The sequence below is a fragment of the Amphibalanus amphitrite genome, unplaced genomic scaffold, assembly GCF_019059575.1.
Source record: "Amphibalanus amphitrite isolate SeventyFive unplaced genomic scaffold, NRLGWU_Aamphi_draft 000040F_arrow, whole genome shotgun sequence".
Taxonomy (NCBI): Eukaryota; Metazoa; Arthropoda; class Thecostraca; order Balanomorpha; family Balanidae; genus Amphibalanus; species Amphibalanus amphitrite.
In genome coordinates, this window is record NW_024881536.1 from 395,901 (window position 1) to 421,415 (window position 25,515).

Consider the following 25,515-nt stretch of genomic DNA (forward strand, 5'->3'; position numbering starts at 1 on the left):
CATTTCATCGTTCGCGTCCGTGGTTCATCCCTTGAAATAAATGTTGAGCGTTTACTTATATTGTGTGTGCTACTGCCTTTTGTATAGGTATAAACCTGCGGAGGTATCGTGCCTCTATGGATATGTAAAAGTACTAGTATGTAGATATCTTGTACGGGGAGCCACTCTTTGCCCGAACAGTTCTGCCACAGTTGCGAATGTGTGTTGCCGATGCTGCACAAATCAATACACGTCATGCGGTATGTCGAGTGCTTTTCGCCCGATGAGCTAATTTAATGGGGGATAGGATCGACAGTTTCCCGTCATAAAGTGAGCAGGCGAATGCCACATGCATGGAGATACCTTGGATATTTACTTTTGAGTACGAGCCGGGTGGGGCGAGACACGATTTTCTAAGATAGGGGTATGACCTCGAGCCATAGACTCGAGCATTGGTTTGTGCGGCAATGACCAAACGATTTTGCAAACAAATCGTTTCAGCATGGAGATCGAAAGAAGCCCTCATTGACGCGTGATTTTGACTGGGTTATCTTCTGGGTTGTGAATACACAATACTTGGGAAGGGAAGAAAAGAAGTTCACATACCGAGATAATTCAAATTGGTAGTGGGAGAAAAACGCACAGCCCAAGCGCGGGTTAACGAGTGCCAGAAAGCATCCCCTTCTTTTCTATGGTGTGATCATATCCATCTTTCGAAGTCAATAACTGATAACAGGTAGAGAAACGGCAATCATTTTGATTTGAACCACAACAGAGTGCAGCGCCAACCTGAGAGGTAATGGCCAATGGCCACAATTTCAAAACAAATCGAGGCCCGGAAACCAAACCATGTGTGTCAGCTATGACTGTGTGCATTCCAAAACACTAAGGTTGTCATGAAGCGACACCCAATCAGTGTTCGCTCACATCCAAGGAAGTGACGGAATATGAAACTGCTTGACGTGACCGTAAATAAAACTTCACCGAGATGAGGACAGTTTGGTTCGAAATTCAATTTCCCTAAACAGACGAGCAGAATATTGAACGACATCGCTCATGGAAAATATTCAATCCATCACGAGCCCAAAGGCCGACCGCCATCGGAGGACACCTCACCGTCGCCCTTCACCCTCACGCCACGCCACTCTGCGCAAACCCGGCGTCACGGTGGACATCTATTTCATCACGTCACGTCACGTCAGAGCGCGCCACGCCCTCACAACCGGTCGGCGCTCCTTGGCAACTCCAAAATATAAAAGCATTCGGACCCTGGAACGTGTCAGGAGTCTGGCGAACGGCCGCGCGCGCCCGGCCGGTCCGACAGTGCGGTCCCACCACCAGTCGGCCGCTCCGCCCGCCCGTCCGTCCGTCCGCCGGGGCGCCGGGCCGCAGGAGCTGCAGTGAGGGGCCGGGCGGCGGCAGCTGAGTCGCGCCTGGCCACAGCCCGGGGAGCTGACAGCGGCAGCGGAAAGGACTCCAGAGGCAGATCAGAGTTCGGTATAGGGAGGCCGGCCCTGCTCAGCACTGCCGCGGTCTCATCGCTCACACGTTCACGGGGCCAGTGCGTCCTGCGCGCCCCGGGCCGGCCGCTGGGCGGGTCACTCCTCGGCCTTGTCCTCGTCGCCGTCGCCCTCGCCGTCGGAGTCGGAGCCGGAGCCGGAGCCGCTCTCGGAGTCGTCGCCGGCCACCTGTCGCGTCTCGGCCTCGGCCGTGTCCATTTGCTTCTGCAGGTCCGCCTCGTCCACGTCCGTGACGATCTTGGGCTGCGGCACCGAGACACACGGCACTCAGACACGCGGAGGGGACACTTACAGGGAAAACTCACAGACAGAAGGAATTCGGAGGGGATACTCAGACACTCAAAGAGGACACCATTCACAGACACAGGACAGACCGAGTACGACCAGGGTCGGGGAAACGGCATAAAGACAAACGAGCACCCGAACAAATTCAAGTTCTGCAAGGTCCCAATGCTGCAAGGTTCGTATGAAATAAAGGAAAAGAACAAGGTTTACGGAGACGAGAAGGGGCGAAAGTCAGACAAATAACATAGTAATCGTAAAAGTGTCATTCGTATTGAGTATGTTGCGAGCTTGTTGGTGAAGACACTGATATCGAAAATGAAATAATTTACGCCGCTAACAGACACAACCCTCTTCGCTTCCTTCGTGTGCCGACAAAATACTGATCCCCTGCGGCGGTGACTTCATCCCTGAATAACCCACAGAAATCGCATTTGGGAACAGTGAGCTCAACTTACCGCCATTTTTATCTCGAACTTGCCGCCCTGCGCTTTGATGCTTTCCCGGATGGCGTCGCAGGCGGCCTCCAGCGTTTTCAGGCCGTCCTGCTTCTCGGGCGTATTCGTAGTCATAACTGCCGACACCGGACGACGCGTGTCACAGTGCGTAACAGACAGGCCTAGTCAGATGCCGATAGCACATAAACGCAGCACATAAAAAAGGGAAACCGGGTAACAATGCAACTGGTAATTTGGAAAACTATCAGCTCTTTTAAGTGCAATTCAACTATGCTTGCGCCATACCTAACTGGTTCTAACGCATATAAAAAAAAATATTAGAAGCGATGCAGTACTATTACCTGTTAGATCTGAGAGTACGCGGTCATATCGGATTCCAGACGATCCTGACTCCGGATCCCAACCAGGAGGACAGAGCTGATGACATTATTCGGAGCCTCTCGGGGCATCAGGCTCTCACACTAATGATACGTCCACAGAGAGGTCTTACCATAGAGGGGAGGCGCAATCAGGTTAATCTTGATCTGCATATCTTTGGTGGAGCAGGCTAGGCCGGCCCGCAGCGCCTCCTTGACGGCGTCAATACCCTCGTACCTGGCGGCACACATATAAACGGTGCGGTCAGGCGTGGGCGAACACATCCACACACATACCGCTGTCAGATAAATCGCTGGTGAAGGCATCCACAAAGTTACGTTATTATTATTATTATTATTATTATTATTATTATTATTATTATTATTATTATTATTATTATTATTTATTCAGCATCGTCATGCGACAAAAAGATACATACCCCCCCCCCCCACCCACACACACAGTTAATCAGCACTCAGGAGGTTAGTAGTCTTAACAGGCGCCGCGAGGCCTGACAGTTGCTTGCCAAAACCATCTTCAAACTGTCTATAAGACCGCTTTCTTGGAGTGGTGCCCGGACTATGTCGTGATCGACGTACCCAGCAGCGATGTGCATGATAGCGCCGAAATTCCCACCACACAGATTATATACGTGGCCAATAAACGACCCATCCAACTGCTCGGGGTACGTAGCAAGTCTGGCCAGTCCAGTGACGTAGGCTTGGCGAAGACGGTGGTCAGCGCGGAAAGCATTACGGAATGCGCGAAGGGCATCGCCTCGCAGCACCTCACCGATGCGAGGCACCCCAGCAGCAATCAAAAGAGCCGTATGGTGCGCAGAACGCGGCAGACCCAGCGCTGCCTTGATCAGCGAAGCCTGTCGCGAGTCTAGACGCTCAATGTCGGTGCAATGTGTTATGCAAATAACTGACAGAGATGTTCAAAAACATACCGTAGGTACTATCTCCTGTTAGAAGGTTAGATTTATATCTATCATCTCAGGCAGCCAACCAAGCCCATAACTCTCGTAACCCTCCTAACATAATTTCGTTACCAAGAAACACTATGACGCCAAGCGAGCAAATGGTTAGAGTAATTGCTCCTCAGCTGCCCCTTACCGACCTACCACTCCATGGCTGTCATACCACCGTCAACCCCACCGTCAACCATCTTCCCCCCCTTCGTCCGTCAGCCGCGCGGCCCCTCACCCGTAGCAGGCGACCTCGATGTCGGCGCGGATTTTCACGGAGGCCAGCGTCAGCTTTCGCTGGATGTTGAGCAGCAGCATTTCCTTGGTCTTTTCGTCCAGACCGCACTCGTCCAGCAGCGACGGCTCACTGGCAGCAGGTCAGCGGGTCAGGTAATGGAGAGGGGTGGGGTGCAGGGGCAGGTCACTCGTCCAGCAGCGACGGCTCACTGGCGGCAGGTCAGCGGGTCAGGTAATGGAGAGGGGTGGGGTGCAGGGGCAGGTCACTCGTCCAGCAGCGACGGCTCACTGGCGGCAGGTCAGCGGGTACCAGGCATATACCAGGCAGGTCAGCCAAAGGGGGTGAGCGAGCGGAACACTCCGCACAGTCAGCGCAATGACCGCCACATGAGCCGACAGATTCACGGCACGTGTGCAATTTCAAACAATGATGTTTATTAAGGTAAGACGCTCTATGATAGGATGGTAGAGTAAAAGTGCAATGGACTTGTAGGTAAGTGCAGTTGTATAGGACTCAAATAACAAATAGGATCTAAATATGAACGAAATGTAAGCAGAGATAAAAATTTAAAACCTTATTACAGCAAAAAACATGTTTAAGGCTTTTTATAGAAGAAGCGATAATGAACATATTGCCAACGTCATCAAAATTCTGATCGTATTAGGTTCACATCAGTTTAGTTAACGCTGCATGAGGGCATTTCGACAGGATGACTCACTTGACGGCCTGTTTGAAGACATCGTACGCCGAGCCCTGTTTCTTGCTCTTCTCCTCGAAGTGCCAGGCGGTCTTCCGGTAGAGCTCCTCGAACTGTTCGTTGGTCTCGTAGCCGAGCAGCTCTGCCACATGCCGCAGGATCGACTGCACCGCCTTGGCCTTGGAGTACTTCTCTGTGCACTCCTCGATGCCCTCGGGCGAGACACGCCGCTTGGACAGGTCGATGTAGCCTGCCGACGGGACGGTGCGCGTAACAACATGGCGGCCCGGACTTATCCAGCTCGGAGGGAGGGGTGATTGGGATAACGGTGGGAGTGGATATTTCAGCTAGAGCGATGTGATGAGTTTCCAGGCCTTCCAGAGCAGCCGCAGTACGGTGAAGAAGGCCATGATGGTGATGGCGGTGAATAGCATCACGAAGAAGGTGACGGCTGAGTAGGTCAGCAGCGCCTGCACGTCATCCTGCAGCGACGCCTCCATGGCGAACCGAGGGTGCCGCACGGGCAAACGCCAAATTTAAACACAAGGTACTGACAACGCGCTACGTGACGCGCTACTGACAACGCGAACGACAAAATTTAGCCGCTAAAATAGAACACTGAATGCCTAAAAGGCATCGGTCCCAGGCCACTGGTAAAATATAACAAAACTCCGATTTGAAATAACAATTAAATGGGCAAGGGGTGGCATGAAAATCAAGATAAAAATATGAAAATCGGCTTGAGGACAGCATCAGCAGAATCTTAATATGTTCTTCGAAATAAAACGCGGATCATTTTCAGGGAGCACCTTCAAGTTATGACGGTGGAAACTGCAAGCCAAAACAAAAAGAGAACAGCTCGCTGTTGACTGAGGAGCGGGATCTCACAAATATAAAACAATAACTTGTGCAGGTTCGGGATATGTTCGCCTTGTGCTCCGGACAATGTTGGAAATAAAACCCTTTGCTGGTCCCCGTCGGGTTCAAAAGATTTTGATCTGCTCTACAAATTTATAATCCCCGGCACCTGAAATCTTCTAAATTTCCCAGTCTTTGTGATAAAAACTGTTATTATTACACCTAAAATATGCAGAAAGAGCATCGAGAGGAACACAGTTTATCGGCTATTACATTTAGCAGGCCAAACATTTGATTTTCCTGTTGGCTGTTGTAAACGCTGGCCGGTTCTCCGGACTGATTTTATTATCCGGGATCAGGACCGAAAACGACAGTTCCAACATTGGTTCCGGAACAATCAAAGCAATATTTGCAAAAAAAAAAAAACTAACAAAACACCAACAACAGTTCGTAACATCGATACATTACAGGAAACTGTTGTATCAGTGACTGACGCTTACGATGAAAAAAATCTACATACAGTTCGTTTCGACTTTCGACCATTGTTCGCCACGCCCTCCTGAGTCGAACAAAACGTTGAAGTGACTCCTGAGCCCCAGGGCAGCCCTGTTTGTCACATGAGCCAGCCCGGCCACACGTGCCTGTCGCCGAGGCTCCGATGTAACCCGAGAACCCGGTAGTGGGCCCGCGCGGCGCCGCTGAACTATGACCGCCAGTTCCAACGGGCGTGGGGGGGGGGGGGGACAGGGCGCCGGTCACGGGCCTCGTGACGAGCTACTCCTAATGCGGCAGCCGCTCTCGGGTCTCCCGGCTAACGATCGGGCCAGGTCCCGTGATGAGGATTCCACGGCTGATTCGACCGACACCGATACGCATCAAGTGTCAATCGTCAAGGAAATGGCTGATATGTTACAGTTCCGATTCCATTTCAGCAAATGACTGAGCTTCTGCCTATCACCAGTGAATCGGTAATGCAACACTAGGTACAAAACCCAGAGAACGGCATGAGTGTTCCAAGCAAATATAGATTGGAAACAAGCTAATGCAGGAAAAGAGACGAGCAGATTTGCCATCGGTACTACTCCGGCAATGTTTCGAGCTTACCAGGGTTGTGCTCGACTCAAAAAAATTTGCCGACTCGACTCATCATTCAACCTCAGAAAGCCCTGACTCAACTCTGACTCAAACAAGGAGCTGATTTTTTCCCTTGACTCAACTCTGACTCAAACAAGGAGCTGATTTTTTCCCTTGACTCAACTCATGACTCAAGCGGCTCAATGAAAATATGAGTCGACTCAAACTTGACTCAAATTTTTTGTTGTGTCAAGTGAGTTGACTCAAAATTGACTCAGATAAAAAAGCTGTTGAGCGGGGGGGGGGGGGGGGTGAAAAAGTCCGGCAGCAGGACCAGGGCGAAGTTGTTAAGCGGGGGGGGGATGAAAAGCTTGTTTCTGGAAAGTTGAGTCAGCTGACTCATGTTCCTAAATGTTTGACTCAACTCAATGTCAAAAGTTATTTTACTGACTCAACTCTGACTCAACTCAACGCCTTAATATTTTTGTCCGACTCAACTCTGACTCAACTCAACAGCTCAACAATTTATCCGACTCGACTCAAATCTGACTCATTTGAGTCAGAGTTGAGTCAAATTTCTGACTCGACTCATGAGTCAAGCACAACCCTGGAGCTTACTGATCCCAACTCTTCTATTGCTCTTTGCTTTCCCTTTTTATACCAAAACCCAAATCCTTTCATTTCATACACGCATCTCCCTTCATTCATTTCTATCCCGTACGACTCTAGGACCGGCGCCACGGCAAACACTGCACCCTGTTTCGCTTGCTTTTCCGTTATTTATTGACATATTTTTAAGCCACATTTATTACAAAGAAGTGTGAACTAATGAGGTTACATCGAGTGTCGGATGTAGGTATATTGATCAGCAAGGACCCTCTTGTTTTTGATACGTGTATTCAAGGCACAATTAATGCGAGATGAGAGGGCTGGAAGATACGTACATACCGTGGTCCGAAAAGTAAAACACCGCGAAACGACAAAAAAAGAAACGATATCTACACAATCTACTACTGTACTATTATCCGCGCTCATCAGAAATCAATGGAATAATTAGAAGTGGGGTTTACTTGAAAAATAACAACGAAATTAGACAAAGCAAAGCGCTCGACTCCCGCCGCGCAGCCAGCGGTTTCCACTCACCCTTGTCCTTGTCGACCCTCATGACGACGACGGGCTCTGTCTTGCCGACCCTGATGAGTTTGTTGATGGATCGGATGCGTCGCCGCGAGAGCTCCGACAGCAGGATCATGCCCTCGATGTCGTTGTACTCGAGCAGGCGCACGTAGGCGCCCATCTCGGCGATTTGACGCACCGTCACCATCACCACGTCGTCTATCTCGGGGAACTTTTGCGAATAAAATCGGCACGACAGCGGCATGATGGCGGCGACTGCAATGTAAACAGAAACATTTCAGTCAGCTTCGTGCATGAGACAAATGTTTCGACTTGTTTGCAATCAAAGGCAAAGAGAGATGATAAATAACAGACACAGAGAAGTGTAACTACACTGATTTAAAACAAACACTGAGATACTGAAATATGCTGTAGGCACTCTACTTCATGATTAGACAAAAACCCTTCCAATGAGTTCTGAAGTGCAAGAAGATGGGAACTTTTGAACACAGAACCATGATGAATCTCAGCAAAAAAAACATCAGTTGATGCTGTGTGAGTATGTATTTAACCTGATTTTCTTAGCTTTGATTCCATTTATTTCATCACAAGATTACCTGCACCAGCACAGTGCACTACATGCCTATTATCTATTAACCCTAATTCAGTGTGAAATGACAAGGACATTGCAACAATGCTCAATTTAGGTCTCAATACCATTTCTTTTAACCTTTAAAGGAATAGCTTACCTACCCTATGATAATATATCAGCACTTCACTAATTTTAGGATTTTTTTTTTATAATAAGCTAAAAAATAAATTAAAAATATACAAAAAACATAGGAACAAGTGATCATAAAATACCAAGGGAAAGAGGATTAGAAAATCAAGCTAGGGCTGTGAATTGTGATCAAAGCAACTTAAACACAGAGACTGCACTCGTGACTTGCAAGTCAAATCACCCCCTTTATTCTTCCACTTTCCTTGCCAGTTCCCACCATCACAAAGATTGACATGCACTATGCAATGTTGTTGAGATGTTACACACATCTCAACAATCTTTTGAAACCGAAGGGGACCAGCAAAGGGTCTTATTTCCAACATTGTCCGGACTCCGGAGCACAAGTACATGAACAGCAGTACTAATCAGAGGTCACTTGGGACAGACTGCAGCACAATTTACAAATGAATTCATGATATGAATATCTTTTAACCACGATCCATGAACACCATCTGCCAACATCTGATTTTTTACGGCAACTTTATCATCGACATACACAACCTTAGTCCCAAACTTTACCTTGTAGACAGTTGTTCTCTAAGAAAACTAACAATTGTACTAATTGTAATCCGTCCTTAGGTGGTTTTCGAAATAATTTCGAAGCGGAACATATGCACGGCACGAGATCCTACAGCCACCGTGACCGGACACGAAAAGGATGACGATATGCGCCGGGCAGCATGCAAACAAATGCCGCAAAAGCGTCAAAAACGCTGTCCAGCAGCGAATCCGGTGCTTTTATGTTCAAATAACTGTCAACACGAGCCACTTCTCTTTCAAGGGGACCAATGGGATTTCGGAAACTTCACAAATCAATGCTCTTATTGGCGCTCATTTGATTGTCCTGGTGAGCTGATATTGATGTTTTGAGCTTTCGAACATTTGTTGCTTTGGTGATTGGGATCTGTAAAATTGTAGGCAAAGCAAATCTTTTAGCCTTATTTTCAATTTCCAACGAATTTATGACATTTTTTGTGTGGCTAAAATTGAATTATTTGATATAGTTAATTGACATATATGGTGGTCTATATACTCTAATATTTGTTCCAGACTCAGACTCAGACTCAGACGTGTATTAAGGAAATCCACTAAAAGCGGCTATTACATCCTCTCGTCCTTCCATTGGATGTGGAATACTTTTTATTCATTGTCTTTATTTTTCCAGTGTTGCTGTTATTAGCCATTTGATATTTTTGTTGTCTGCTGTTCTAATTGTGATAAAATAACTTTTGATGGATACCTATCACATCTTTCCATCATTTTCCATCCTCAGCACTGTGTAACCCTTCCCCACGCTTTAAACCCCCGATCTGGACTGGTCAGTCATTCACCAACTCAAACTGATGTGGGTAGCTCAAGCCAGGCCCATCGAGCAGTGGGGTTACGCCGGTGATGGTGAGGGGTCTGGCTGGGCAGTCCAGGGGTTCATGCGAATCGTGATGGCTTCACCCCTGGCAGCTTATGAGGCCCAGGGTGGCTGCATAGAGCAATGACTTTCCCTAACTCCTGCCAGTCCAAGTCAACATCCTTGCTGTGAAATGGTTTTGTTAAGAATGAAAAGAGCATAACCCCTTGAAACAATCTAACACTTGGTGGTTTTACATAGTTTGTTATGGAAATACTGCAAATACCAGTTCACATCAGATAGTTATCTGATTTCACTCAATAACTTTAAGAGGTTGAACGTACCTATTTGTTTTGCTTTAAAAATCCCATCAGGCTGGAACTTTATTGATAGATGATAGATCTAATTTTAAATGCAAAAAATAAGGTGCAAAAGGGCCCAAAATATGAAATTTTGAATATTATTCTATTGAACATATTATATTATTCACCACACTCCTCATTGGTCCACAGCTGTGTCAAATCCTTCAGTGTTGTGTGCTATGCCAGCATTACCTTAGTGTTATGCTAATGTTACACCTTAATGTTACAGAGCAATGCAGAAATATGAAAAATTGGATAAAATTGGTGAAGGTGAGTATCAAAAGTAAATGCTGCTCCATGACTGTATATGTTGACTGTCGCTTGTTTTGTTTGATCCAAATTTAATTTTGCTTTGATTTCATCATCCAGTGCAATAAATGAAGTGCTCCCTAGTTCGCCATTGCTTGTGGTTGCTTTGAATGAATTGGGTTGGAAAGTACTGATTGCTGATTCAATGTCGTTTGAAGCACTGACCACCTTTCTAACTTTCAGGTACTTATGGCACAGTGTTCAAGGCCAAGAACCGCGACACTCACGAGATTGTCGCGCTGAAGCGGGTACGCCTGGACGACGACGATGAGGTAGGTGCGGTGGCCCGATTCACGAACACGCGGGCAGCGACTGGCGCTCTAGGCGGAATTAGGATCTGCAATAATAGGGATTGGTCCTAGCTGGTCCCTCTTTTTTGTAGGGCTGGATATTATAATGATCCTGACTGTCTTTTCCTGTCGCAGGTCTTGGCATCGCAGTAACGCTGACCACGACTGTTTCTATCGTAGGGCGTGCCATCGCAGTGACACTGATCCTTTGCCTTTCTATATCAGGGTGTGCCATCTCAGTGACAGCGATCCTTTGCCTTTCAATATCAGGGTGTGCCATCGCAGTGACAGCGATCTTTTGCGTTTCTATCGCAGGGTGTTCCATCGTCGGCTCTCCGTGAGATCTGCCTGCTCAAGGAGCTCAAACACAAAAACATCGTGCGGCTTCACGATGTTCTTCACAGCGATAAAAAGCTGACGATCGTGTTCGAGCACTGCGACCAAGACCTGAAGAAGTACTTTGATTCGCTCAATGGCGAGATAGACCCGAACATCGTCAAGTCGTTCATGTGAGTACTGACTGTTTCCATGGGCTGTCGCTGCTGGGGCGGTGCTGTTGTTTTCCACGGTCAGAACAGTAGTCGAGTCGCTGGATGTTTTTGTCGCCTCCCTGCCGCCACGAGGATACCCGTGGGAGGCCGGCCTGTGTGGAGCGTATTCATGTGCTGAATGGTCCGCGTATCTAAGGATCAACTGCCGCTGAAAACAGCCAGTCTCATTGGATCACTGGGCATTATAGCAGTCTTTTTTCACCTCGCCATGGATTGCTAACAGTAAGGTTTCTATGAGTCGGCCGGCCTATGTCTCACTAAGGGTGTTCAATGGACAGTTTTTGTTGCGAAGCGCTGCGACACGATTCTTCAGTAAGAAACGCCGGACTTGTAGCTATTAGCCCTCTGCCCTTGCACTGTGCAGTGTGCACACAACGCGTTACGGCTTATAGAACGGGGGTGGTATAGGTGATCCATAACCTGCTTCAATCGTTTTATAAATCACAAGCATTGGGTTCGGGCATATGACGATGTAGGATTTTATTTGCTGCCGTTTCCTTGGTTTTACATTCCTCACTCTTCCTCTTTTACTCCGCTGACTTGAGTTGATGTCGATATCTGACATCGACCTCTGACCTCTCGGCAGGTTTCAGCTGCTCCGAGGCCTGGCGTTTTGCCACAGTAAAAAGGTCCTCCATCGCGACCTAAAACCCCAGAATCTGCTCATCAATAAGGTAAAGTAGCCCGCCAGATCCCTGGGTACTGTCTTGTCGGCTCTTTTTATCAGCACCCAGTCGCCACGATTCGCACGTCTCTCTCTCTCTCTCTCTCTCTCTCTCTCTCTCTCTCTCTCTCTCTCTCTCTCTCTCTCTCTCTCTCTCTCTCTCTCTCTCTCTCTCTCTCTCTCTCTCCATCTCCCTCCCTCCCTCTCTCCATCTCTCCGTATGTCCCACCATTTGGCTGATGCAACCCATCTCTCAGATGGCGCTGAAATGGTGCGTCCCCACCAGATGGTGCTGAAGGAACTGGCTCCAACCGGTCCGAAATTGAACTATGCCAGAAAGGAAATGTTCACTGCGCCAGATATTCTTCACACAAACCGTTTTATGTCCATGGCCATTTTTACTCTACATTAGATGTCGCGATGTTACTCAGAATAGCCATTCGTCATATATTAGGCATATAAGCTAAGCTATATATGTTAGACTACCGCGCTTCATCTCCATTTGATTGGTAATTGACGTTCATAGTATTATCGTCCATCCTTTTTAGTAAGTTTGGAAAAAAGGATAATGCTACGCCTAGTTCGGGGCAACTTTCTGGGAGCTTCACTTCCTGGAAACTATTAGTAAGTTATCTCGGTTGGAGCCATCTATTTCTGTCAGCAACGACAGTTTGATGAGACCGCGGGCAGCGAAGTTTTCAATCAGTCTGTTCGCTCGGTGGAAACTCGAGAACGGGAGGCATACATCAGACTAGCTTTGACCCAAGGAATTTCGAAATTGCCCGGCTTGCGACGAGCTCCTCAGTTCGCTTGATGTTGGACTTTAAAGATGATTAACTCCATCGCATAATGGTGTTATCCATTCTTTGCGGCGTTTTTGCTGCTCATCAAAACAAGACCAGGGATCGGGAATGTTTTTTTAGCTTGAAACCGGCAGCTGCTTAATTACCGTTTACTCGTTTGGCTCTCCGACGGGGGCATGGTGAACGAGCCTTATTACCTGCGTGCCCGTAACGCCGGCTTTGACGAGCGCTGTCTCTCTGTGTATGAAGAATAAACTTCCGCTGTGGCCCCGGTGATGGAGCTCCTGTTTGTTCCGCGGCCCCAAATCCAGCTCTTTCACCGAGTCTAGCTGCTGCATCCCGTCCGAGAAAAAAGTTGTGTTGCTGAATTACGGAGACTGCCGGCTGCTTCACGGAATCTTTATATAGATACCACTGATAAGACCTATATTTATTCGTTCTCCATCATTGCTTTGGTACTCTCTCTCTCTCTCTCTCTCTCTCTCTCTCTCTCTCTCTCTCTCTCTCTCTCTCTCTCTCTCTCTCTCTCTCTCTCTCTCTCTCTCTCTCTCTCTCTCTCTCTCTCTCTCTCTCTCTCTCTCTCTCTCTCTCTCTCTCTCTCTCTCTCTCTCTCTCTCTCTCTCTCTCTCTCTCTCTCTCTCTCTCTCTCCCTCTCTCCCTCTCTACTCTCTACTCTCTACTCTCTACTCTCTACTCGTTACTCTCTACTCTCTACTCGCTACTCGCTACTCGCTACTCGCTACTCGCTACTCGCTACTCGCTACTCTCTCTCTCTCTCTCTCTCTCTCTCTCTCTCTCCCTCTCTACTCTCTCCCATCTTCCTCTCCCCCACCTCTCGACTCCCTGTTCTGCTGTCGGCAGCAGTTGCGGTCCGGCAATTGCTCACTGATCGTGCCCGCCCTCTGAGATCGATCTCTTTGTCGCCGTGACACGGTACCGATGGAAAACGCCGCCTCTGGCCCGGGCGGACGCCCTCGGCCCCTCCGCGGCTGGCCGTGGGTCTCTGAGGTCCCAGCCCGGCCCGCCAGCCCCAGCTGAGGGCTCGGTGCGGTCTATTAGACGACACATCTGCTGTTTACACACAACCGGCTCATTTCGGACCGGCGGCGTTCGGCTCATGAATATGCGAGTAGCGCGTCGGACACCTGTGTAGTGTGTGTATCCCGGAGGAGCCGATATTAGCGGAGGAGGATCGGCTGATTGGGATTTTGGCTGATTTAGTGGGGCCAATGGAATATAAATGGCTGGCATTCGCGGAAAATGAGAATCTGAACACTATCTGAGTGCCTTTTTCGGCAGTTATTTATGTTGTATCCGCATTTACATGTCGGAACTCATTCTGACGTCACCTAAGTACGAAAATTTGTGAACTTGATTTGGTTCGTATATTTGATGTGTTGTTTTCATTGCGTTACGTAATGAAAAAGATAGTGGTGCCACTATACAGAACTAGGTAATAAAGGACCGCTCCTAATAGCTCAATTTAGGAGAGGGGGATGGGGGGGGGGAGAGTTTACGGAACTGGCCAGTGCTTGACCCGTTGCCAGTTGTGTTGCTCCGATAGTCGGTTCGTTCAGTTTATATGTCATATGTCTCAACGTGGTTGATATATCAGACCCCTTTTTCGCTCCGCATTGCGGCCACCACCCGGCTCCCAGCCCGGCTCACCCTCCCCTCCTCTCGGCACAGAACGGCGAGCTGAAGCTGGCCGATTTCGGCCTGGCGCGCGCGTTCGGCATCCCGGTCAAATGTTACTCGGCAGAGGTGGTGACGCTCTGGTACCGGCCGCCCGACGTGCTGTTCGGAGCCAAACTCTACTCGACCAGCATCGACATGTGGTCGGCCGGCTGCATATTCGCCGGTGAGCGGGAACGCTGGCCAGGGGTACTGTCTGGGGCGGGAGGGGTCGCTGCGTGTGGCGCTGACTGGCCAGGACTGATTTCTGGAGCGATGTGTTAGGCTGGGCGGATGGGAGGTGAGGAGCTATGACGGTGAGTTCGTGAGAACGCGTATTAGCTGGGATATGCTGATAAAGTATGTTACTTTTTTGCTATTTACTGTATTGTATTGTCATTATGACATCCCTGTGGTCCCATATACCTGGTGATCATAGGCTGGTCGCGTTTTTAGGCCTTAGTAATGACATTACCATGACATCACTTTCACCCCTCAGAGCTGGCGAACGCGGGCCGCCCGCTGCATTGCACTGGTAATAGCCACTGACATCAGTTTGACATCACTTTCGCCGTCCGTCAGAGCTGGCGAACGCGGGCCGCCCGCTGTTCCCGGGCGCGGACGTGGACGACCAGCTGAAGCGGATCTTCAAGCTGCTGGGCACGCCTACCGAGGAGACGTGGCCGGGTCTGACGGCGCTGCCCGAGTACAAGCCGTTCCCGCTCTACCAGCCCACCATGCCGCTCTCGCAGGTGGTGCCCAAGCTGAACAGCAAGGCGCGCGACCTGCTCCAGGTACGGACCAGCGCACTGTGGTGTAATCGGGTGACCTTACAACACTCGTTGGTAATGGAAATGGTGATTGAATATGTGCAATATCCTGCCCCTCAGCTCAGCCGGAAAATCATGGGATTGCCCATGCTGATAATCTGGACTCGGGATCCGGCATTCTATTTACGAGATTCCTATCGGAGATGGTTTACGTGAGCTAGTTCCGTAGCCAGTTGAAATCGGTGAATAATACGGAATGTCTCCATCAATATGGGCAATTTTTAAGTTTGACTTATAAATTCTCCCAACGAAGCTGATTTCGACATCGGACGAAGGAGGCCGGGACTTTTGTAATAAGCTGTGTTAAGCTTGCATCAACTTCGTCGGTTCTTCCATTAAAAAGGTTTGAGTTAAGCTCGTAAGAAAATATAAGCGCCCTGCCTTGATAAAAGTCGCTCGTTCCAATCAAATGGGTGCGGCTCTTTCTCTGGACGGTCGGCTACAGGCATAGAGGGTTTTAGGAAGGTTTGGCTCTCTTGTTGGAGGGATAGAACAAAGTGCATGCGCTAGTTGTATTGGTGCCTTTTATCATATTACTCAGCATTTTAAGGACTCCGTAAAGCATGGCTAATTTGCATTTGATACCGATCGACATAACAGTGACAAGAACGTTGATTGAGAATGGAAAATAATGTTGAAAATACTAAAATAATATTAGACCTTTAGAAAAAACGGAACAAATAGTGCATGGACGCGTTTCCATTATTAAATCTTCATCAACATGACATACCCACAAAGAAAACAAGATATCTTGTTTTCTTTGTGGTTATGTCATGCTATTAACATTAGACCTTTGAATCAAGCAAATCACTCATAGTCATTGCGTTTATTTGACGCATGCTTACCTCTACGTTCCGCTTTTCATACCAGTGTCGTAGTTTTCTCAAGTAACGTCTGTGGTCGTTAAATCTCCTTTCCTGGGCAGGTGACAGTGTTATTTTCCTGCTCCTCATAATTTGCAAATAAATGCACCCGATGCGTTAGCGCTCCGCCTCATTTGTTTTTGACGCCGGGCCATTTCACTGCGGTGGGCTAAAAGCGGTCTCTCGGAATCCCTGATGATGACTCGGGGGATTCTAGCACGCGACAACACTGCCGTAACGGGGTACCGGGTCAGCTCGTCAGCGGCTCTGCGCCCGTGGAGTGGCCGTCAGTGGGGAGGTGCGACCAGCTACCACCGTGTTACAGGAGATGGGGGACAGATGAAAGGAGAGGGATGTGAATAACTGTTTCCTGAAGAGTTATCAACGTGTTGACGCTATAACGAACTAATTCCTATCGAAAATGCCGTAACTCTGCCATCGTTTTAGCCAGGGCTGCGGAGACGGAATCTGAGTCAAAGTCGGAGTCGGTCGGAGTCGACAGTTGTGACCGGAGTCGGAGTCGGAGTCGATTTTAGAAACCCGAGCCGGAGTCGGAGTCGGAGTCACCGAAAATCCGTCGACTCCGCAGCCCTGTCAGGTCTGCGGAGTCGGAGTCGGGAGTTGGAGTCGGTCGGAGTCGACAATTCTAGCCGGAGTCGGAGTCGGAGTCGGAGCTGGTTTTTGAAAGCCGGAGTCGGAGTCGGAGTCGGAGTCGCTGAAAATCCATCGACTCCGCTGCCCTGGTTTTAGCTACTCTTGTTTTAACCCACTTTGTGGGGCATTGTTGTCACGTTTTGGTAACGAGTTTTTGCAGCCGGTCCGGCAGAAGTAATTGGAGTGTCGTATACTGTTAGTGCCGGCGTGTCTTGCCCGTCTCGGGGGAGTGGTCGGCGCAAACTTTGCCTAGTTTCAGCAGCTGCTTGTACTCGGCCGCAGACTCGGTCCGCTCGAGTTGGGTTTCTTCTAGCGCGTGTGTCTGTGTGTGACCTTTGGGCGGGGCAGGGCCGCCGGCCGGTCTGTTTTCTGTCTCCCCGCTGGGCGCTGACCCAGTGATCGTTGGGGGCTTTGACCCGCCCCTCGGCCATGTCTCAACTCTCGGGCAGAGTGAGCAGCGCTCAAACCAGTGCTTTCAACGCACAATATTGCCCTCCTGTGCCTGGAAAGACCCAGGCATTGTCTGTAGTTTATGCTGCCTTTTATGGTGTCTGCCCTGAAGTACTGCCTGGTTTTTAGCGACCGCTGTGGCCTGCTGTGCAACTCTTGACCTGCATGTGATCTGTGATTTACCTTTTACCAGTGACCTTTCTGTATGTGACAGTGGCCTGATGTGGGTATGTGACCTGTGACCTGCTATGCGTTATCTGTTGTGTGGGACCCATGACCTGACCGCCGACCTCTGACCCGTTACAGCGGCTGCTGGTCTGTAACCCCTCGCTGCGGATCAGCGCCGATGACGCGCTGGCCCACGTCTTCTTCTCTGATCTCAGCCCGGCCCTGAAGGCGGCCTGAGTCCTGTCCCGTCGGCGCCGCCCCCAGGTCAGGTCAGGTCGCCGACACCGCGCGCTAATTCTACATATATGACTGTATTCGCCCCCCGCGGGGCACCCATTTCCGATGTGATTGCGTTATTACGCTGGCTGTTTTATGTTCGTCCCCTGCCCACGGTCGGCAGGCGTCCGGTGTCATGTCGCTCGCATATTTGTAGACATCCTGTACATGTAATACATACTCAGGCGTTTTGCCGGACACTGATATATTTCTCTCCGGGCGGCGCGGCGGTCGGTCGTCCGGCGCTCTGCGCGTGTGGGCGACTGAGGTCTGCCGCTCAGCGGAGGGAGTCGTCCCACACTCACCGGGTATCCGTCGGAGCAGCGCAGATCTCACTGAGCGCCCGCGGCCACTGCCGGTTCGGCACCGGTAGGGCTGACTCCAACAGGACCGCTCCGTGACGGCGGCCCACTCCCGGCGGGCGCTCGTACGTACCAGCATAGCGCCTTATGGGGCGACTAACGGAGCGAGCGAGAGGGTGGGCCTTGCACGTGCGAAATTGCGAGGGGGTACCTCCAACTGACTTGTGCACGGCACCCTACTAACCGGTCTCTAGCGATGTGCCGAATTTGAGCACAATCGGCCCAGCCGTTCTCGAGATCTGGAAGCGGCACCCTGCACGTGCGCACGTGCAAAATGGGTCCCAACTGACTTGTGCACGGCACCCTACTAACTGCTCCGTAACCGTGTACCAAATTTGAGCGCAATCGGTCCAGCCGTTCTCGAGATCTGGAATCGACCCCTGCACGTGCGCACGTGCAGCAGCACCCCAACTCTGGCACATGGATATGCATCGCCTAGTGGGTGCCTACCTACATGCCAACTTTCAGCGCAATCGGCCAAGTAGTTACCGAGATATTGCAACAATTACAAAAGTGACACCTCTTCGTTTTGCACGTGGCACGTGCATAAGGGGTCACCTACATGCATCGGGAATAGTCCAATACTTGGTAGAAGGAATGAAGCTACCCTACAAAAATTACCGCGTGTAAATCGGTCAAGTGGTTGCTGAGATATAAGCGTCGCAAAACCGTGACCACGGCCGGCCGGCCGCTCATACTCAGAAATTTCCGTTAATCTAAGGAAAGACTCCGCTCGCTTCGCTCGCTCCGTAAACACGTCGTGGTGATGCTACTGTTGTCCCAAATATCACGTCGCGGTACCCCGAGGGTCGCCGCTTTTACACTTTTCGACCATCTTACACCAAGACGTGCGTTGTGTGTCACCTGACGAATGCGGCATGACCCATGAAACGGATGCGTGCCATGTAACCCGCCCCGTGAGTTCCTGACCACTCGCCGATCGGTCCTGTCTGTTATCGCTGTCACGCTCTTGCCGTTTCTTTGGACTTTATTGTCGCACATAATTACGTTCTTCACTTGTTCGCTGCGGTAGCATATTACGCGTGCCACTCACGGGTTTTTGGCTGACTCCGTAGGTCGACATTCACATTCTTATGCCTTACATCGTCGTCCTAATTTTAACGTCGATTTCAACACTGCGGGCCGCAGCATCGAGCGTTGAACTCCAATTAATTGTGGCGAATACTGCCGCGGAATGCGTTGTCCACAACAAACGAGATGTGCCCCGGTAGGCGGTAACCCTGACACCTGATGGAACGCGTGCTATGGGGATAAAACATAAAACATAAAACAGCCAGTACAATCCATGTCAGGTGCCGGTCCGTCTGTAAATACCCTGTTTCCTCTCGGTCCACACATTGATGCGTACACTGAACAGTGTGACACGATGATGGAGACCGCGCGGCACTGACGCACGGGCGCCGCCGCAGCTCGCCAAACACAGACACTTAGCGCGATCGGCCGGCTCCCGGACGCGGCCGCTGGCGTGACGGCCGATCGTGACGCCGGTACCGTCACGTCACGTCACGCACGGGTCCGGAGAGGCGGGCTGTTGACCTGTGGTGACCGCACCGGACGCGGCCGTGTCCCGGGCCGCCGCGGGAGAGACGGACTCTGTAACGGAGGGAGGCGTTCAGAGGGGCGCGTCCCAACCACTGAGGGAGTTAGACGGACAGAGGGGCGTCCCTACCGCTGAGGGAGGGAGACGGTCAGAGGGGCGTCCCAACCGCTGGGGGAGTTAGACGAACAGAGGGGCGTCCCAACCGCTGGGGGAGTTAGACGGACAGAGGGGCGTCCCAACCACTGACGGAGGGAGACGGTCAAAGAGGCGTCCCAACCGCTGACTGAGGGAGACGGACAGAGGGGCGTCCCAACCGCTGAGGGAGTTAGACGGAGAGAGGGGCGTCCCTACCGCTGAGGGAGTTAGACGGACAGAGGGGCGTCCCAACCGCTGGGGGAGTTAGACGAACAGAGGGGCGTCCCAACCGCTGGGGGAGTTAGACGGACAGAGGGGCGTCCCAACCACTGACGGAGGGAGACGGTCAAAGAGGCGTCCCAACCGCTGAGGGAGTTAGACGGACAGAGGGGCGTCCCAACCGCTGAGGGAGTTAGACGGACAGAGGGGCGTCCCAACCGCTGAGGGAGTTAGACGGACAGAGGGGCGTCCCAACCGCTGAGGGAGTTAGACGGACAGAGGAGCGTCCATACCGAATTAACAGGAGGGAGACGATCACAAGAATGGAAGAAGAACATTGTTATTAAGACGATTAAGGTGTGAACGTTTTGTGGATAAAATTAGAAAAAAAGACGATTAAGGTTTGCTGCGTGAAAATGCAGGCAGAATAGTGAGATACCATTCCTTTCAACAGTAAGAGGAAAATGCATAGATTAAATCATAGATAACACGAATCGGTCGGATTCGGATTTTGTTATCGGATTCATGTTATCTATGATTAAATGTTTGAAAAAGGACGGTACTGCAGAAGTACGGGCAGCAGACCAAACAAAACAAATATTTACAGCACAACCATTTAACAGCAACACGATGACGAGCGAAATATAATCAGTTTTAGCAAGAGTTCAGTGTTTAGGAACCGTCAGATGCTCGTAGCATTATTTTAGCTGACTGAATAGCAAATGGATGGTCCATTTAACCTTCCGAACTTCTGGAACATCTTCTCTTTACGAAGTCCGATGGGGGCCACTGAGTATTCATAGATCAAAGAAACTAACTCGCATCTTCGTGCTCTCTTCAGCTCCATTTTTACGGCTCTGAACAAGTTCTTAACAACTTTCACGATTTAGCTGCCGCACTCGCGAATTAAGCAAAGCGAAGCATGGAAGAAAATCCTCCCGACCGACGCCATTCTCGTCACTCGTCATCTCGGCTCGGTGCTGGGCCGATGGAGCCGCCAGACCGGGTCGCTCAGGGTCGTCCTGGGTCGCACAGTGTCGCACGGGGTCGCTCGAGGTCCCTCGTCGCTCGCGGTCACTCGTGGTCACCCATAGACACTCAGGGTCACTGGAGGAGATCGCTCGTGGTCACTCGCGCTGATAGTCGCTCGGAGTTTCTTGGGGTCGTTTAAAATATTTCAGGGTCGCTGGAGGTCACTTGCGGTCGCCGACGGTCGTTGGGGGTTCACTGAGGGCCAGTTGAGGCCTTTTGATTCACTGGCGGTCACTGAGGGGTCGCTCGCGGTCAGTCTGGGTCATTGGGGATCGCTCAGGGTGGCTCTTTCGCTCGGAAATCGCTCGAACAGTCCGGTACTCACAGCGGGATGTGTCGGCAGCGGGCCGATGCAGCAGATCGCGGCCATAGCGCGCCATCCAGCCCGAGCGGCGACCCGTGGGCATCATGTAGGCGCGCACCAGGGAGCCCAGGTGCCGCTTCACTGTTGGTGGGGGAGGGGGGGGGGGGTATACTACAGACAGGGCGGACAAAGGGCGTCACACGACAGATAAGGCAGACAGGGACGTCACACCGCGGACAGGGAACGCAGGGGCGTTATACTGCTGACGGGGCATTCCACGTCAAATCAAACACCGAAATCCGTCATCCCCTTCGATTTTTCTGAAAATTTGTAGGCAGACTGGGCATGGTTCAAAACTGAGTTACGTGTAATATTTTCGAAATTTGATAACGTATCGCCGAGATATAGGCCATCGAATATAGCCAAAAATGCCACACATCATTTTTTTTAAATGCTTATAACTCTGGTTCCTTTTCTGGTATCAAAATGATATTAACAGGGTCTTGTAGGCAATTGATAAGGCTTTGATTTTTAATTATAAAATTAAATTGAAGTGACCTTGAAATGCATTTGACCTTGAATTAAAACAGAAAAATTTAAATAGCAAAAAAAACACGCCACCTTCGATTTGAGTAATTTTTACATATTATGTCCGTCACAATGTTCCTAACCATCTGTGAAAAAATTGGAGTGGGCCATTCATAACTTTCGCGGCAAACGCCGTTTTCATGCATCAACATCACGCAACCGCGCGTGACCTTGAAAGACAGAGTCAAGACATGCTTGCTTGTGTACACTTTCTGAAATGAATGATTGCTGATTAGTGATATCCCAAACTCTGCGAGAATGGAAATGCATAGTCATCGTAGTCAAGCATTCACGTTCCATTGTAAACGTGTCTCAGGCAAACGGTATTTTGCGGTGAATTTTGAGCCGTGTGGAAATGCATCATGAAATAAATTCAACGAAAACATTATCACGCAACGATATCTTCACGTCTTTTGATCTTCACTATACGAAAGAACATACATTTTTGAGTATGTAAGGGGAATTTCTAGTTAATCCGATAATAAATATGGCAGTTAGAGTCCTGCTAAGAGTGACATGTCGCCGGCTGAGGCGGGATCGGCCGACGCGGGAAACGCAGCAGTCACAATTTTGTGTTTACACGTTCATATTTCAATTGTTTACCAACCTATTTTCAGAATTCTTTCACCATAAGATTGCCTGTACATTTCTTAGTCTTCTCACAAAATTTGACGCGAATCGAACGTAATCAGCGGTAAGGAGCGCGATGTAAAGACGGAATCGTTCCGTTCCGTCCCGGCACAGTCTACAATTCAGGCGGCGCGTAGCGGTCGGCGCCGGCTGCCGAGTCGCCGCGTCGCCGCGGCGACAGGATGTTCACTTTACACCGCTATTACTAGAACAGTTGTGAACCGATTTTCTTATTGCTTGCACGATGAGATGTGCAAATCAATTCTGGGCAGGTAGCCATAAGTAATTTCGCATCAATATTATGAGATATTGGCGAAAAACAGGAGGGGTGGGGCGAAATTCACTCTTCCCCCTCCACTGCGCGTGCTAACATGCGTTTGCATATGTGCCATTTTCTTCAAAACTTATGAATGGCCCACTCTAATTTTTTTCACAGGTTGTTAAGAATATGGTAGGCAATAAAATATATGAAAATGAGCCAAATCGAAGGTGGCGTGTTTTTTGCTATTTCAATTTTTGTGCTTAAGAACAGAGTTAAGCAAATTTCAAGGTCATATATTTAAGTCGATGCAATTCTAAACAAATGCTTAAGAAATTACCTAAACAGTAAGGTTTATTTCATTCAAATCAAACAAGTACAACCAAAATTATGGTCGTTCAAAAATATAAAGATGCAACATTTTGTAAAAATTTGATGCCCTATATTTAGAAGACCTGTGGTCAGAATGTGCAAAAAACATCAATGTAATGTCCGGGGCGACACAGGAACTCGCTCACAAATTTATAATGAAATCGCTGATGGTCAGGTGCAAAACAGCCGATTTTTGTTCGATTTGACGTGGAATGCCCCTGACGTCACACTTCGGACAGTATATATGTTACAGGCCGTATGAAAACTCAGGCCGTTTGCAAACGGCCTGGCCCGATTCAGGCCGTTTGCAAACGGCCTGGACAGCCCAGTCAGTATGCAAACGGACTGAAAAGTCAGGCCGTTTGAATACGGGCTGAAATTCCAGGCTGTATGCAAACCGCCTTAAATTTCAGGCCGTTTGCAAACCGTCTAGGCCGTATGACAACTTTCCAGACACCAGGCCGTTTGCAAACGGTCTAGGCATTTTGAAAACAATCTGGTCTGCATAAAGTTACAGCTGGACAATGTTGAGTTTGTTGAAGCACGACCGTTTCATGACATTACATAGCATCATGAAATCCTGAGGTGCATTCGGCATCCGGAAAAATATTGTCACTCGGATATTCTCCGTCGGAAAATGGTTGTTGAGCGCCTATCTTCAGCATGTCTCGTTATCGCGATACCGTTCGTGATCCCCGATGATTCTCGCTAGTTCCGGAAAATTCTCCCTGATTTTCCCGATGACGAATGCAGGCCTGGTCAGGAAGAGATTGGCAGAACTGAGACCCGGCCCGTATAGCGCCCGGTCGACCCGGGCTTCCCCCGGACTTCAAAGTTTCGCCTTCCACCGCAATGGTCAAGTATTGCCGGCGTACGCCACCGGCCAGCCGCCGCGCCGGCGCGGCGGTCGACCGGGCGCGGTGAGGACTCTAATGTGAACCAGTGGCGCGGGAACTTCTTCCAGACTGGGTGGGGGGGGGGGGGGGGGGGAGCTGAACCATAATGTAGATCAACCTAGGGTACTCCCAAATCTAGTTTTCTCACCGGTTTTAGGCCACTTATTTTTAGACCTTGGCCTTTTCAACAAAAAAAAGAAAATATTTGCAAAAAAGTCAGGAACCTATTCCGTCTCAGCTGAGTAAAGAAACTACCGTTTTGGCAGCCTGGAATAAAGGTTTTAATCTGCCAAATGAGTTGCTGAGCCAGTGAAAGAGGTGGATTTTTCACTTACATGCTTTGTTCCTTTGTGACCCACAACCCCTAATTTGGGGAGGACAAGCTGCCCCAACGGTTCCTGACCTCATGAAAAGTTGTGGGGCACCGCCCCCACGGCCCCAGAGCTGTGGGAGCAAGCTTCCCCCACTGCCCCCTCCCCCGGTTCCCGCGCCTATGTATGAATCTATGAAATTATGTTGGTAGATTTCCGATTTCGATTTCTCCAGCTGGGGGGGGGGGGGGATCAAATACATTACGAGCCCCCCCCCCCCCAGCCCGAAAAGTTGGAGGGGCTCAGCCCCCGCTAGCCCCCCCCCCCCCCGGCTCCCGCGCCACTGCTGTGAACTCTGATGTCCATTGCGCGCTCCCGTGTTTTATGCCGCAAAATAATTGGTGAGTCTTGTAGTGATACGTTTCACCAGACCTCACCAGTAGTGCCTTCACCAGGCTCCATCAACTGGATGGCCGTACACAGGCGGACCGTGAACTTGTATAATTAGTAATATTGTCGAAATAGGGTCGGGCCCAGCATCAACACAGTAAGAAAATGTTCGACGTATGTAGACGAGTCATTCGGCATGGAATGCGCAAGCATTCACATGGATGCAACCTGATCATCGACCAACCTGGATCCATTAATTTCAATCTTCAGAGGCTGTTGTGCTTCGCCAGACCGTTTGAAAACTGACTAGGCCGTTTTCAAACTGTCTAGGCCGTTTCAAACTGCCTAGGCCGTTTTCATACGGCCTGATATTTCAGGCGGTTTGCAAACGGCCGGCTTTTTCAGGCCGTTTTCAAACGGCCTGACTGGGCCAGGCCGTTTGCAAACGGACTGAGTTTTCATACGGTCTGTAACATATACACGTAACGGGGCGTCACGGACTCACAGTGCTGATGCTGATAGTGGGAGTGGGGAGGGGCCAGTCAGTACCGAAGTCCGCGGAGCCTTGGCACTGTCAGACGCGCCGTGTCCCTTGGGCTTATAAGCCAGTAATTACGCCGCATGGGCTCCGGGCGGGAAACCGTGCCGGTTGGAAGTGTAATAATTCTGCATTAGCGACCTCTGCGTGAAGCCTGCCGACGAAGTGCCGTATGTAAATTGTCAAAGCAGAAGTCTTGGTATTGGTAAACAGTAAACACCCACTACGAATAAGCGGCGACCTTTAGTTTCTGACAGAGGCGGATCCAGCTCAGAGTTTTGGGGGGGGCAAACCATAGAAATTTATCGATTCTTTCCATGCATCGTCCATAGGCGTAATGTTAAAATCA

The 25,515-nt window shown here is 49.8% G+C and overlaps 3 protein-coding genes across 10 annotated transcripts in view; 1 reads left to right on the forward strand and 2 right to left on the reverse strand.

Annotated features, from left to right (window-relative positions):
- Positions 1-716: 716 nt before the first annotated feature.
- On the reverse strand, positions 717-9,027 carry LOC122375082 (eukaryotic translation initiation factor 2 subunit 1-like). Its single transcript, XM_043354256.1, has 7 exons — positions 8,850-9,027; positions 7,577-7,825; positions 4,523-4,751; positions 3,805-3,933; positions 2,730-2,833; positions 2,240-2,355; positions 717-1,742 (listed from the first exon to the last, which is right to left on the reverse strand). Exons 2-7 carry the CDS (start codon positions 7,812-7,814, stop codon positions 1,578-1,580), a joined length of 981 nt encoding a protein of 326 aa, XP_043210191.1. The 5' UTR covers positions 7,815-7,825; positions 8,850-9,027; the 3' UTR covers positions 717-1,577.
- Positions 9,028-9,122: 95 nt separating this feature from the next.
- On the forward strand, positions 9,123-17,773 carry LOC122375086 (cyclin-dependent-like kinase 5). 8 transcript variants are annotated; one of them, XM_043354270.1, is made up of 8 exons: positions 9,123-9,177; positions 10,267-10,307; positions 10,530-10,618; positions 10,952-11,145; positions 11,774-11,861; positions 14,344-14,515; positions 14,911-15,122; positions 17,432-17,773. In XM_043354270.1, the coding sequence occupies exons 2-8, from the start codon at positions 10,271-10,273 to the stop codon at positions 17,528-17,530; spliced, it is 891 nt and encodes a 296-aa protein (XP_043210205.1). In that variant the 5' UTR covers positions 9,123-9,177; positions 10,267-10,270; the 3' UTR covers positions 17,531-17,773. The 8 variants fall into 8 exon arrangements, with proteins under 8 accessions (XP_043210205.1, XP_043210229.1, XP_043210262.1 ...); XM_043354294.1 differs by lacking the exon at positions 9,123-9,177 and adding an exon at positions 9,215-9,244; XM_043354327.1 differs by lacking the exon at positions 9,123-9,177 and adding an exon at positions 9,224-9,236.
- A 1,132-nt stretch (positions 17,774-18,905) lies between these two features.
- LOC122374668 overlaps positions 18,906-25,515 on the reverse strand; it is a 38,527-nt gene continuing 31,917 nt past the window's right edge. Inside the window, exons 3-4 of the mRNA XM_043353557.1 lie at positions 21,204-21,323; positions 18,906-19,545 (exon numbers count right to left, since the gene is read on the reverse strand). Coding sequence (XP_043209492.1) covers positions 19,544-19,545; positions 21,204-21,323 — 122 coding nt within the window. The 3' untranslated portion in view covers positions 18,906-19,543. The remainder of the gene's footprint in view (positions 19,546-21,203; positions 21,324-25,515) is intronic.

What these genes read in the sequence shown, in the direction of transcription:
- LOC122375082 (XM_043354256.1), bottom strand. Translation starts at nt 7,814, where the DNA reads ATGCCGCTGTCGTGCCGATTTTATTCGCAAAAGTTCCCCGAGATAGAC. An exon ending in GATTGCGCCTCCCCTCTATG is followed by an intron (nt 2,356 to 2,729) that starts GTAAGACCTCTC and finishes CGGTGTCGGCAG; the next exon opens with TTATGACTACGAATACGCCC. An exon ending in AGTTCGAGATAAAAATGGCG is followed by an intron (nt 1,743 to 2,239) that starts GTAAGTTGAGCT and finishes TCGGTGCCGCAG; the next exon opens with CCCAAGATCGTCACGGACGT.
- LOC122375086 (XM_043354270.1), top strand. Translation starts at nt 10,271, where the DNA reads ATGCAGAAATATGAAAAATTGGATAAAATTGGTGAAG. An exon ending in ATTGGATAAAATTGGTGAAG is followed by an intron (nt 10,308 to 10,529) that starts GTGAGTATCAAA and finishes TCTAACTTTCAG; the next exon opens with GTACTTATGGCACAGTGTTC. An exon ending in AACATCGTCAAGTCGTTCAT is followed by an intron (nt 11,146 to 11,773) that starts GTGAGTACTGAC and finishes ACCTCTCGGCAG; the next exon opens with GTTTCAGCTGCTCCGAGGCC.